This window comes from Takifugu rubripes, chromosome 8 (genome assembly GCF_901000725.2).
Source record: "Takifugu rubripes chromosome 8, fTakRub1.2, whole genome shotgun sequence".
Taxonomy (NCBI): Eukaryota; Metazoa; Chordata; class Actinopteri; order Tetraodontiformes; family Tetraodontidae; genus Takifugu; species Takifugu rubripes.
In genome coordinates this window covers 7,590,114-7,603,359 of record NC_042292.1, presented here as the reverse complement: position 1 = coordinate 7,603,359, position 13,246 = coordinate 7,590,114, and the positions used below count along the sequence as shown (strand labels likewise).

Sequence of the window (13,246 nt, the reverse complement as noted above, 5' to 3'; positions counted from 1 at the left end):
GTTCCGCGCTCTTCCGGCCTGGAACAATAAATGTGCTGCTGTGGGGGGGGTGGGGGGGGGATGGAGAGGGGCAGAAATGCCAGGATAAATGTTTGTCCCGCGGTGGTGCCAGAACTCTCTTTTCCACCAGATTAAACCACTCCGGTCGCCCCGACGCCCCCTGCTGGCCACTGTAATGGCTCTGCCTGGCTTCAGAGGGAGTTTTCTTGCTTTTTCAGATGTTTTGGAAATGTCTGAGCTTTTGTTCCAACAGGAGGCTGGTTTGGGGTGGAGGCGAGCAGCTTGCTATGAGTGGAGCAGCTGCTCCAGGACCAGCTGAACCACCTGAGCGCTCTCTCACCCTGTATCACCTGATTTGACCCTCCGTTCTTTCCCTGTATGAAATGATCTTCCCTTGCTGGTTTAGGCTCCACCCCTCCTCTAGAGCAGGTCATCCTTTGTCCCCTCCTACTCTAACGCTTAAACCTTTTTTCTAATATCTTTATGTTTCAGTACTCAGTAATGTGGCTCTTGAAAGCAAGTCATTGAAATGGAAATTTAGAAAAAGACCAACACCAACACACCATCTCTAAAGAAGAAGACTCGTGGGTGTGAGTTTGTCTCTTACCTTCACTTCACATTTTTTGTGGCAGGAGAGCCGACACGCTGGAGGAACACAGAAAGGTGGGAATGGTTAAAAACTGTCAGACAAACGTGCAGAAATGAAGTTTCTTTTCCCTCTAACGTGATGTGCTGTGTCCCCCTAGTGGCCCCAGGAGCAAATCACATAATTATAGTGGAAAAATAAAGGTTACATTTTGAAAGGCGATAAAAATTTAATCCAAGTTTAATTTTCCCAACGTTGAATACTTTTCAAAATACTTTCTTTAGGTTTAATTACAGAAACATGCTTTCTTGCTAAATACGAGCAACATTTGTTTGAGTCAAAGTCATTTTCCAACATTGAGCAGCTCTTTTATTTTGATTCTCTTGCATCAATTCTTGCATCATTGCCAGAGGAAACCACTGAAATCATAGTAATGATGATTTCCTCAAGTCTAATGCCTGGAAAAAGGGTTAAACAGCTGTTCTGGCTGTTGATACAGATCAGCAAATATTAACCAGAATGCATCACTTCCACCCTGCTTGCACTTCCTCTTTCTTCTTTTGCCCCGCCCACCTTTCAGGTAAACCTGTCATTTGTGTTACTAAGAAGGTTTTTGGATGTTAATTTGTTACTTTGTTGGCGTAAATCTCTGGATTTTCTTCTGCGATATTCAGCTCGCTAAATGTGTCCATAAAAAGCAAGAAAATTGTATGTAGCCGTCAGTCTGAGGTTTTTAAGTCTGCTCGCTTTCCTTTCCAGCCTGTTGTTCATGTACCAATCCCTTTGCAGCCCGATTTCACCGTCTTTATTCAGCCTTGGCTCCACAACAACCCCCCGCCTCCCCCCTCTTTCCCCGTTTACCCATCTTATCTAGGCTAACGCAGCAGTGGAAGCAGCGGCCATGCTAATTTTAACAGCAAATCCTCCGCCAAAGCCTCGCGCAGGCCCCCTTCTCTTTGTCGGCTCAGCTTTTGCCGTGTTGGGAGGAAGAGGGGAAGGGAGGGAAATGAAGCTGCTCCAGAGCTTCGCTGGATTTTTTCTCGGAGTTCCAACAGAACTGGCAGTCCTTCTAAAATTAGATGCGGCTACTTCCTGGAGGACAAAGAGAACCTGCTCACTGCCACCCAGCTAATTATCTATGCTAGTTTGTGTTTAATGTATGCGCACATCTGCAAGCTTATCTGTACAGACTGCAGTTAGCATTTAGCTCCTTAGCTCCAGTTCTGCGTTGTAGATTCCAGGTTAAAGTCGTGCACAGATGCTAACCTTTGCAGACGAGGCCCTCCTTGGTGATGGCCTGCTTACAGATGTCACAGCTTTTGGCCTTCTTGAATGGCTTCAGCTTGAAGGTGTGAGTGTGGACGCCCTCCAGCTCATCCGGCTGCATGGAGAAAAGGGAGGCAGATGGAAGATGGTGGGATAAATGACCGACAGAAGCACGTTAATATTCCGATGTCTGTGTGAGACAGAATCAAGGGTTTAGAGTTCAATTAACCAAGTCGTCTACGATGTCCCAGCCCCCGCCCTTAACCCTAACCCTAACCACCCCAATGACCCTGTCCTAAACCCAACCCCAAAGCCATGTCCCATGTCCAAACCCTCAGTCAATGGAAGTTTTTTACTAGTTGTATGAGGACTTTGTTCCTCAATATGTACACAAAAACACACACATGCAGAACAACACACTGTTTTGCTCCGCCCATTCACATAGATTTTTTTTTTTCACTTTGAAGTTGTTCAAAGACGAGACTAATTAAGGGTGGAGGTGCAAATATGAGGCCTCTCATGCACACACACACACACACACACGCACACACACACACACACACACACACACACTGTGAGCACCAGAAACTGCTTGATCTGGCAGAAGGGGGCCATTTTTGGGGAGATTGTGGGGACATTTTGGCTTGTCCTCACATCTGCAGCGTGCCGTCATCGACCTGAATGTGTTTCTTTTATGAGCGTGATGATGCGCTCGTGTTTTCCCTCTGGACACGCCTGAGTGCGGCCGGGACCGGGTCAACTGAAACTGCAACTGCACGGCAATTCTTTAACCGGACTCAACCACACAGCACGAATTGATGAAGAAAAATGGTTTAGCGGTAGCACAGATGTGCTAATCCCCCCCTCCCCCGAAGGCCGGTGCCTCGTTTTAATTCCTCCCAATCCCCACACTCCATTTGCCACAATCCGGATGGGTTTTTAAAAAGTGTAATTCTAAGAGTTTCCGCTCGCTTATCGCTTGACATCTTAATGGGTTTTGTCACGCCGGGACACGCTCGCCGGAACAGTCCCGGTTAACCTTGACGGAGGTGGGAAGACGGGGAGGCGTTCGGCTCAGCTTTATTTGGGGAGGGGATTCTCTTGGACCGACTGTTTGAAATGGCGTGGTGCCGCCCCGCGAGCCTGGCTTTAAAGACGACCTGGCTCGGCGCCACAGACTAAACCAATCAGCCGCAGCCAGATGTGTCCCGGGCAGGAGCCATGGTTACCTGGCTGCCACGGCAACCGCGGTCAACATGTCCTGTCAAGCGATGATGGATGAAGGTGGATGAGAGTGAAAGGACGGAGAAACTCACGTTTCCAGACACACAGGCAGATTGGCAAACAGGCCGGTTGTGAATCTCACCACCACATGAGTGCAAATGGCTCTTGGACGGAGGCCGCGGAGCGTCTGGGATCCTGGCATCGGTTTCCAGAGGCCGAGCGGGCTTCAGACACTTTGACCCAGAATCATCAAAGCAAAAAACACAGAATCCTGCTTCGAGTTCGATAAAAACGAATACGATGTCTCTTATGTTCCTAAAGCTAGTAGCGCAGCAGCTAGCAGTTTATGTCACACCTTCAGATGTGTTCGGGCTCCTTTCCATTGTCGGAACTTCGGGGGATTTTATGAGGCCGAGGCCATTGTTGCGTGTCTCAGCTGCAGGCACCTCTCCCGAACAGCCATTTATAGGTGCGTTTATGGGCCTAACCATGACCTTGCTCCAGGGTAGGTTGCTCGATCTGACTCGGAAAACTTCTGGTGGGGCTTGATTTTTATTTGGCGCTGACTGAAGAAACTTAACGCACGATGTAACATGGAATTTAACATGGTTTATATCATCTACCACCATGTACACAAACACACCAACCAGAAATTGACGTTCCCACAGAGGAGGCACGACCGTCACAAGGCAACGTGAGTGGAACGGTCCCTGTAAAGTTCCTGCTCCCAGTCTTTACCAGGACGTGCTGCAGTGGAAATGTACCGTTAGCATGCTATTAACTCAGTTCATCTGAACACTACAGGCAGCAGCCAACCCTGGACCACATGTGTTTCCAGGTGATTTACATCCCATCCTGGCACGTTTGAACAGGGAACAGCAGCACCTCGCTGTCGACACCTTGTGCATCATGATGCTGTCTGCTGTTTTTAAAAGTCTCTAAAAATGAACATGTTTTATTTGTCAGACGCAAGCAAACTAGGTGACAGTAACCAAAGTTAGCAGCAGGAGAAGCTCCTGTTTGCCAGACGTGCCGGGTGAAGGTCATGAGGTCACGTGTGTTTCTAACTGCTGGGAACAAAGTTAGCAAAAACTAGAGGTGAAGAATTGTATATTTAAAAAAATGCTTTGTCAGCTTTTCAGAACATTCGAGGTTTCAGTTTTAGTTTCTCTGCTGACAGATTAGCTGCTCATCGGAGCAGCCAAATGTTTGATAAGAGCTTCATTTTCCTTTGCTAGCTCTAAAACATGTGGATCGCTTTAGCAAAGAGGTATTTTGTATTTCATCTGGAAATACGAATCTTCATGAAAACATTGCAAGAACTGCAAGTTAATGCATCAGGGTAATTCTAATAACAGAACCTACATGACTTTAACTTCAGCCCCAAACAAAGTTCAAAAAGAAAGACTTTTGTATGAAATATGTCCAAAATAATAATAAATAATGTGAAAATAATCCTCAGCCACTTTTCAAAGACTTTTTGCATAAATGGGAGCAGGTCGTGATAAAGTTGAGCGCTGAGTGGCTTTAAAGGGGCAGATTTAGCCATTTATTGCCAATGAGTGCTTTTCTGGGACCGTTGCGACGGAAACAACAACATATGTTCTGCTGAGCTCCTCGTAAATGTTCAGCCAAGATGACATCTTTTAAAACGATAACACTGTGTGCTAGCCAAAGCGAGGGAACTCACAGTCATGGAAACTTGGAGGGACATTTAAGGGTGTGGATTTTTAAGCAAAAAGTCTGTTTGACTTCTGAAAACAAACTCAAAACAACATGGCAGCGATAATAAAAGGAGATAACCAGCGTTGAGCTGCATTAGCTGGCTCCCATGAGAGGCCAGGGAGAGAAACTGAAAAGCAGTGCAGAAAGTAAAAGGCCTGATTGCAGATACAGAGGAAATGGGGATGAAGGGATGGAGAGAACCATCTAAAATGCAGAGATGGAGAAAAAGAGGAGTGTATCTCTGGGTGTCTGTGTTCCCAGGGCCAGTAAATCAAAGCTCTGTGCTCCTCTCCCTGCAGTTGCACTTAGCTAATGAAAAGCACCGCTGTGCTACCTTGACCGCGACTCCACTTAGAGCTAAGATGAGGGAGTGGGGGGGGGCATTGGTGGTGGTGGGGGGTGTAGAAGAACACAAATCACCGAGGACACGTGCAATCAATCACAGAACATGTATGCCATCTGTAACAGATGCAGCAGCGACTAAACATGCCGAATCACTTCTGCTATGGCAACATCACAATGCAGCAGAAGTCACCTTTACAGAGAGGCTAGCAAGCCAGTTAGCATAAATAACAGCTCCTCTTCTGATTGCAGGAGTTGGGACTGATATAATTATGCAAAAGCAAAATCATTTCCTCACAAATACGTTCGCTGCAGCTATTTTTCTCTTATACCAACAGGAGACTTGGAGGGTTTGCATTAGCAACTCCAAACAAAGCACAGAGGGTCCAGATCACCGCCAAGCTGGTCAGTCCGACCACATATTATGAATGACACTCAAAACTAATACTCCACTGTATATTTCTCATTTCTCGCGTTCAAGAGTTAGCCACAGTGAAAAGATGGCTGATTGAGGCAGCAGATTATAGACTGTGATTGCTACATCTGTGCGGGGGGCAGATATCAGCTGTTACGACCCAAACACAACTACAACAGTTGTGAAATAATGACTGACAAAGTCAGTGTCAGCCAGAAATTTAGCTCACGTACTGGAATCACATATTCATATGAGAGAAAATGCAAGTACAAAAGTGATAAATGAGGCTAATTCTTGCTAGCTAGAGGTTGAGTTGCAACCATGACATGCTCAGTTTCTCCACCGTTAACATAAGCTAGTTGCTAATTATTGAGGGAAGCCACAGCCCCAACGTGCATCATTTCCAACAAGGATAAAACATGATAAAGTGATGAGGTCTAACCTTCCTACACTGAGCTGAGACTAGAAGGTTTTGGAGACCACATCATGGACCTGAATTATGGGTCCAGAATCCCATTTGTAAGACCAACGTGACTCTTATATTGTAAAAATCCACATGTGGCCCCAATTATAGCTCGGTATGAGGAAAATCCTTCTGCATGACTTAGAAGAATGTTTTAAAAACACAAAAGAGGCCAAAGGTTCACATGTTTGCTGTCATTTTGCATAATGTTGAAGTCCATTAATCTCCGGCTCCGCTTCCTGGTGGCCGTCGGCAGTCGTAAAGACAAAAAACAGGACATTTTACATGTGGGTGAGGCCAGGAGAGGTAAAATTAACCAGAACCAAACTGTAGGATTTGGTAAAGAGCACACACACACACACACACACACACACACACACACACACACACACACACACAGATGAAGCAGAGCTGCACCTGTTTTCACTTTGGGCTAAATTGAAATTCTGTACAGGACAAGAGCGTCTTTGTGAGACGCAGAGACGAGAAACACAAAAACAAGGAAAATGAGAACCAGTTGTAATATTTGCACATGTGCGCGCAGGTCACGTGTTCGCACACGTTTCACAGAGAGACGTGTTTGTGAACGACACCCTCCTGTCGGAGTCCTTCTCTCTGTCTTCGGCTCCTAAGTGGACGGTGAGCGTTGCTGAATTTAGGTGCACGTGGGTAAAGTTTCTGGCTGAAGTTTCCCACAATGCTCCTGGTGTCACCATGACCAGCACTGAAAAACATATTTGCTCACTACTTCTACATCAGACCTACATTCTAATGGTCCTGCTCACGGTTTCTTCCTGTTAAAGGAGAGGGTTTTTTTTTTTGCCACTGTTGCTTGTTGGGGGTCAGGCCCTGAGATTATATAAAGCTTTATGAAGGGGGGGTGTCCGAGTGGGGGGTCAGAGAGCTCCACCCGGAGGGACTGAGCTGAGCTGAGCCAATGTCATTTTGAAACCCCGAGAGTTTGGCTCTTGAATGTTGGATGAAGATGTTCAAGCGAAGGCTCAGGTTGACAGGGGAGGCCCTCGGGGTGCCCCGAGAAACTTCCAGCTCTTCAGGCTGGTTCTGGATGCAGCAAGCTTTTATCAGGCAGGAGCTAAATACGGCCCTGCTCTCCCCGTCTCCAAGAGACTCGTCACCTCGCAGTAAACCCTGCCAGGCTCCCTCGTGGATCCCCGGTCTCATAACACAGATGGTACTTCAAATGTTCCAGGCTGCCTCAGACCCGCCCGCCAAACTGCTCAGGTGGAACCGCGCTGCAACTTTTACTGGCTCAGTGAAGAGGCTCCAGGACCAGAGGAGGTCAGAACCACAGATCCTGGAGCGCCCCGCTGTTCCTGGACATCTGAGATGGGCGAATAACAGAGCGGAGGGCCAATCCGTTCTTTGGGACAGTCTGGTTCAGATGATTCTGGCTACACGAGCTAAACCCCCATGTTCAAAAACACCAGGTGAGGATCCATCGACGCATTTAGAGAAGCTTCCAGAAACAGGAATTCCATAAGTGACAGGCGGACACGACCGTAGTTACACGCTCAGGATATTTTATTTATGGCTCCAAGCGGAACCCATGCCACTGGGGGGACACAGCGGGCCCGGCGCCAGCCTGTAGTAGATCCCGCCAAACACCGTTACCGACTGACATGTTACACAGACGGAACACATGTTGCCATGTGGGTTTGACTGCAGGCCTACGGCTGATCAATACCAGGTGTGCACGGGGAGCCAAGTCGATCAACGAGCTGAGATCGTCCAGGCTCGGGTGCTTGTAATCAGCAGCCAGATGCTAATGAACTAAAAACGTCGCATATGCTCACTTTGAAAACAAAAAAAATCCCACGTTCCCTGTTTTCTTAGCGACGCTCCGAGTTTCTCCTGAACTCCGTCGCCGCTCCTCCGAGACTGGATGTGAAATGTGGGACAAGAGATGCACTCTTCCCGTGGGGGGAGGGTGCGCTAAAGCCGGGTCCTGGACTGGCCGGCAGCAACCACGGGGCCCGGAGGGAGGCATCCGGTCACATCGCATATAAATCACCTGGTCACATCCACGATGGAGCGATGTTTAGCCAGAGCAACGGCTAACCTCTTTGGGGATGGACTGGCTCTCGGAGATAAAGCACACACACACACACACACACACACACACGCGCATCACTGGCTGGAAAACAAGCGTGGCGAAAGCTCCTAAGTGAGCTGGAGGGGTCAGGTGGGTGGGCGGGGAGCATGTGTGGCAGCGGGAAGCCTCCCGGGAGCCTGTTAGCAACAAGCAGCCCCGTGGTTCAGTTACAGATTCTTATAAACAAAGTCCAGAGCGGAGAAAAGTCTCAATGTTGCAGAAAATAAACCGGTAAAAATGACGTAGAGACGGTTTCATTCCTCAAGAATCTCCCCTCTAAACGGGAGCTAATCGCCCTGCCTGGCGGGCCCCCGGCAGCTGCACGGCGGCGTCGGGAAATGACATTCCCAGCGTGCACGGAGGACCACACACACGTGCGGCGGCGAGGTGACACACAGGCGTGGCGGGCAGTAACGGTACAATCAAAGCCTGATTGATTTTCAGAGCTCTCCGGGGATCCGGCCCGCTCGATAACGGACTCTGTTGGACAACTGCAGACATGATGGATCAACCATACGTCTTGACTCAAAGTGTCGCAGGTGTTTGTTCTGCAGCTTCACGGTGTCGGTTTTCAAGGGGGGGGGAAGCCCAACAAAAATCCACACAACAGGTATAAAACTTGTTCATTTCACGGCAGAAGAGCGCGCTGATGCGCTCGGCTACAGGACTGGAGGAGCTAGCATGCGTTCGCGGCTGCTTCTGTCAGAGTGTCAAATCTAATATTCCCTCTCCGTCTGTGTGTGTGTGTGGGGGGGGGGGGGTTGGGCGGATACATTATTAATAACGTGTATTTGAGGAGCTTTCTCAGAATGGGCTTCTGGCACGTCACTCAGCCCAGCTGCTCGCTCCTCCTCTTTCGTTCGCGGCGCTCGTCCATCTTCCCTTCGTTCCCCCTCTTCAATCTCCATCTGTTGTCAATATTAACGCAGCGACTGGAAGCGGCAGCGAGCGGGCAGAGCGCTGCCCTACTTCGAATATAAACTAGTCCTTTTCTTTTCCCCCCTTTTTGCATAAATGACCCTCTTCTGCGCTGCAAGCTGGAGAGAAATGAGGACAGAGGCGCCACAGATCTCAGGTTTGAAAGATGCTTCGTGTGAATTTAATCAAGTCGCCTCTTTCATCAACAAAGGTGCCTGTTTCAGATGTCCCCCGAGAGCTTTAAGCAGACACGTTTGTGACTTTTCACTCCTTGTTTTAAACAATTTGTTGTGTTGACACAGATGCTGCGTGGAAAGCTGCCGGTGCCTGGCACACCGGCCCAGTCCCAGATAGGAGGAGAAGCAAGCAGCAGATTAAATTATACAGGAGAGACCAGAAATAGCTGTAGTGCCAAGGCCGCGTGGACCCGATGCAGGAACACGCTGGCGTGAGACGCCGGAAGGCAGTCGACCGGATTAAGGCCAGATGATGGAGCAGCACGATAGAAGCGGGTACGCAGCGTGTGGAGATAGTTGTGTGTTGCTTGTTTGATAGCTAAACCTCTTAGTTGGGGTAGTTTCCTTATTTAGGGGTGTCTATAGGGATCTCAGTTAGCATTAAAGCTAGATCCTAGAACTGACAAAAAGAAGGTCTGAAACTGATCTCAGGTGAGGAACGTATGCAGACGATAGCTCCAGGTACCAGTCATCCAAAATTTAACCAAAACCGTTGAAAAGGTTTGGTGACAAACATTCCAAACGTGGAAGGTTTGATGATCTGGCTACTAACCAAACTATGTCGATGACTCTGGTTTGTTTGTGACACCTGAATTCTTACCCAGAACATGCAGGAGAGGCAAACCCAGGTCCTGGTCCTCCCAGCCAGGGTGGAGGGCAACGACAGAGAGACCGAGGGCATCCTGAAAATCTAATCCGTCACCGCAGCATTCCCATGGTATTCCCAAAAATTCCCACCAGTTCCGCACAGGCTGGGACGACACAGATTCATACCAGAGGCAGGGAATCAGACGTTGCTCCGGTTTCTGGTTTTCCGGCTCTCTGATGGACTCGGTCAGCCTTGTGCATCAGAGCTCGCCCCCTCTCTCTCTTTCTATTCCACTCTTTCCCCTCCTCCCGCTTTCTCTCTCCTGCTTTCACTCACTTTTTCCTGCTCTTGGAGTCGAGGAACTTTATTCCACGGAGGTAAAAACAGGGTGAGGGGGAGGTGATTCCTGGTCTTTACTTTTCCCCCTCCGGTGACTCAACTTTCCTCAAATGATCCTTGTTAGCCACTCCTTCCCCCCTTCTCCACACACTATTGACCACCCTCGCATACCTCACCTCTCTCCTTCCACCTCTCCCGTGCAAGCATGCCCACTCATGTCTGCACTCATGTCACTTCAATTTTTCATCGGCGCTGCCTTCCTGTTCCCTGTCCACTCCTCGGAAAACATCTCCGAGACTCGAAGCCGCCGTGACCGGACCCACCTGGCCAGATGTTGTCAACATCAGCCATCACAAATAACACCCCTGAGCCCAGAACCAACTGGAAGGACGCCAACCACGAAGAGGGGCGACTGTCATTGTGCACACACAGGAGCGATGCATGCGAGCATTCCAGAGCAAGTGCACATGGAGTTCTCTGACATCATATCTGCCGTGCAGGCATCATTCCACTGCTCCACAGTCAGATCCATAAAGGCCTAAGAGCCAATTCATTTTGAGAAAACACCCTTTATTGATCCTCGTGCACTCCATCACTTGCTCCGTAACTGTTACCTCGATCCATAGTTTAACCTGACACATCATCTGTGTGTGTGTGTGTGCGTGTGTGTGTGTGTGTGTGTGTGTGTGTGTGTGTGGTCTATTAGCATAATGTCCACACACAACACAGCGTGGACCCACTGGGGTAACACTCCGGGCTCTGACAGCAGCACAGTTTGACTTCTGAACCAATAAATGGATCCAGTGTTTATATCTTTGGCTGAGTCTAAACCGGGTTGCTAGCAGCCTCTAGTGGCTCCAGACCATCTCAGAGAGACGTTTTGCAGAGGCAGTTGTGCTGTAAATGCACACGTAGCTCCTCTGCAACCTGCAAAAAGCATCAGTCTTGGGAGGGGTGAGGTCAGGTCCTTGCTCCCTTATTCCCAGCGCAACCAGCACAAACTCCCTTTGTTTCCCACAAAAATCTGCTCAGGAAATGAAGGAATTTGGACAGTTAATTCCTAGACTATTGGTATTAGCAGCCTCAGAACTCTTAGATATGTCACTGACAAATGCGTGTTGGATCCTTCGGCTCCACCCTCACAAACACGCCGAAGAGATGTTCAGATATTCCGAATTTGCGGATCGAATAAAAAAGGGGTGAATAAGAAGGGGCAAGCCAGCTGCAGTCTCCTCTCCTGCTGCTGGAGAATCCATCACATTAAAGCTTTAATGTTAGAATAACAGCACATTCATCATGTTGAACAGTGGGCTGGAGCACAATGAGCCATTCAGGGCAGAATCCTGAAACCCGGTACCTGAATGCCTCGCCAGGGCAAAGACAGGTAGGTGGGAGTGTGCGATAAATACAACAAGCAAGGGTGGAGGTTTTAGTGCATCTGCTGGAGGAAGCAATTTAGTGGGAGAAGATAAGGAACCATCCTGCCAACTGGGTTCTCCAGCACCCTCTTCTCTTCTGACTCCAATCCACTGTCCAGAGGGACATCGGTTCACAAAATAAAGAGGTACCTAAGCACAAAAAAGCGAGGAGACGAAAAAAACAAAGGCCCAGGAAAAGCAAACACACAATGCGTGAGGAGTTAAGGGGGGGGAGGCATGAGGAGGGAGGAGAACATAACACAGGGAACCAAACAGCGAGAGGTCAGTGAGTGCGTACCCCTTCCCCTAATTACACACCAGAGGCTCCATTTTTAAAGGTCCAGTGTGGAGGACTCAGTGGGAATACCCTCTGGTGCCAGTCAGAGAGCTCCAAACCTGCATCCTCAACTGGTTTCCGTCCAGCTCAAGTTCAGATTCACACCCGTTGGTCTGCACTGGGCTCCCGCAGGAACACTTCAGCAGCCATAAAGGTCAGTATTTCTCTAAAAATGTCACTCCAAAGTTAATAAAAAGCGTGTAAATTGATATTTGCAGGGGCTATAACATCCTGTCTGCACAGAATAGATTGTTTACATGTTTCACATGTTTACTGGAATTATATATTTATTTACTTTAGAAAAATAAGGATTATGAATGAGTTACTCCACGACTTGAAGACATTTTCATGCCTAAGATAGTTGCATACATTTATATCTTATTGCTGAATGACATCCCACAATAACCATGGAATTAAAAGGTATTTTGTCAATGTAAAGACAGGATTAGATAAAGATGGGATCCAAAAAAGAAAAAAGAGAAGAACTGAAGGAAAGGAAATGTCATCCTCTTCCTCCACATCCCCCTTAAATAAAAAGAAAAAACCGACAGATTTGTAGCCGGTGCACATACTGATAAACAGCGATGAGCCCATCTCCCGCTGTTAACCTGGCCCATCGTTATGTGGGGACTGCGTGAGCCGCGTTGCCATGGAAACTGAACATCTCACAGTGGTCCTTGGAGGGAAGGCACAGAGCCTTACCTCTCCACTTTCACCTCCCCAGTCACGTGACCAAGCTGTGGCGCTGCAGTGTGAATGGCGATCATGTGTGGGAAGAGCCTGCCAGTGCTCCATCCATCCATCCATCCATCCATCCATTCATTCATTCATTCATGCTGAAAATATTCATTTTCAGTGACAACCTGAGTGTAAAAAAAGTGATTGAAGATGGAAGTTTGCTCAGAGTTTGTTATTGTGGGAGTGACATTTCCAACAACTTTCAAGAACTTTCCAGGCAGGTAAACGACACCCTCACTCATCCGTATTCCCTAATAAAAGAATTCACCAGGCAGGAATGAAATCATTGCAGCCCGAACATCTTCCCTGGCAGACAGGTTCCATGCAAACTGAGCCAGTCCCCCCCCCCCGCATATGCAAAACGTTTGCTTTTTTTATATAAAACATGAAAAACAGTCACCTGACTGATGGAGTGCACACGGTTTGGTGTTCATAGTGATGCGTGGAGAGAGAACAATCACACACGGTTTGAAGCAGGAGACGAGGGGCGGGGGGGGGGGGGGTAGTTGGATTGTGCACGGGTGTAGAGATAAGGAG

General features: G+C 48.3%; 1 protein-coding gene across 9 annotated transcripts in view; it reads right to left on the bottom strand.

Annotated features, from left to right (window-relative positions):
• Positions 1–13,246, bottom strand: part of tns1a (tensin 1a) — a 47,752-nt gene that overhangs the window by 32,553 nt on the left and 1,953 nt on the right. For 8 of the 9 annotated variants that reach the window (XR_003889241.1, XM_029840192.1, XM_029840194.1 and 5 more), the window contains exons 2-3: positions 1,853–1,967; positions 608–645 (exon numbers count right to left, since the gene is read on the bottom strand). Coding sequence is in view for 8 of the 9 variants with exons in the window: in XM_029840192.1 (XP_029696052.1) it covers positions 608–645; positions 1,853–1,967 (153 nt within the window). In the remaining variant the exon portion in view is untranslated. Of the gene's footprint in view, positions 1–607; positions 646–1,852; positions 1,968–9,889; positions 10,131–13,246 lie in introns of those variants that run through there. The other variant, XM_029840190.1, reaches the window with a different exon arrangement.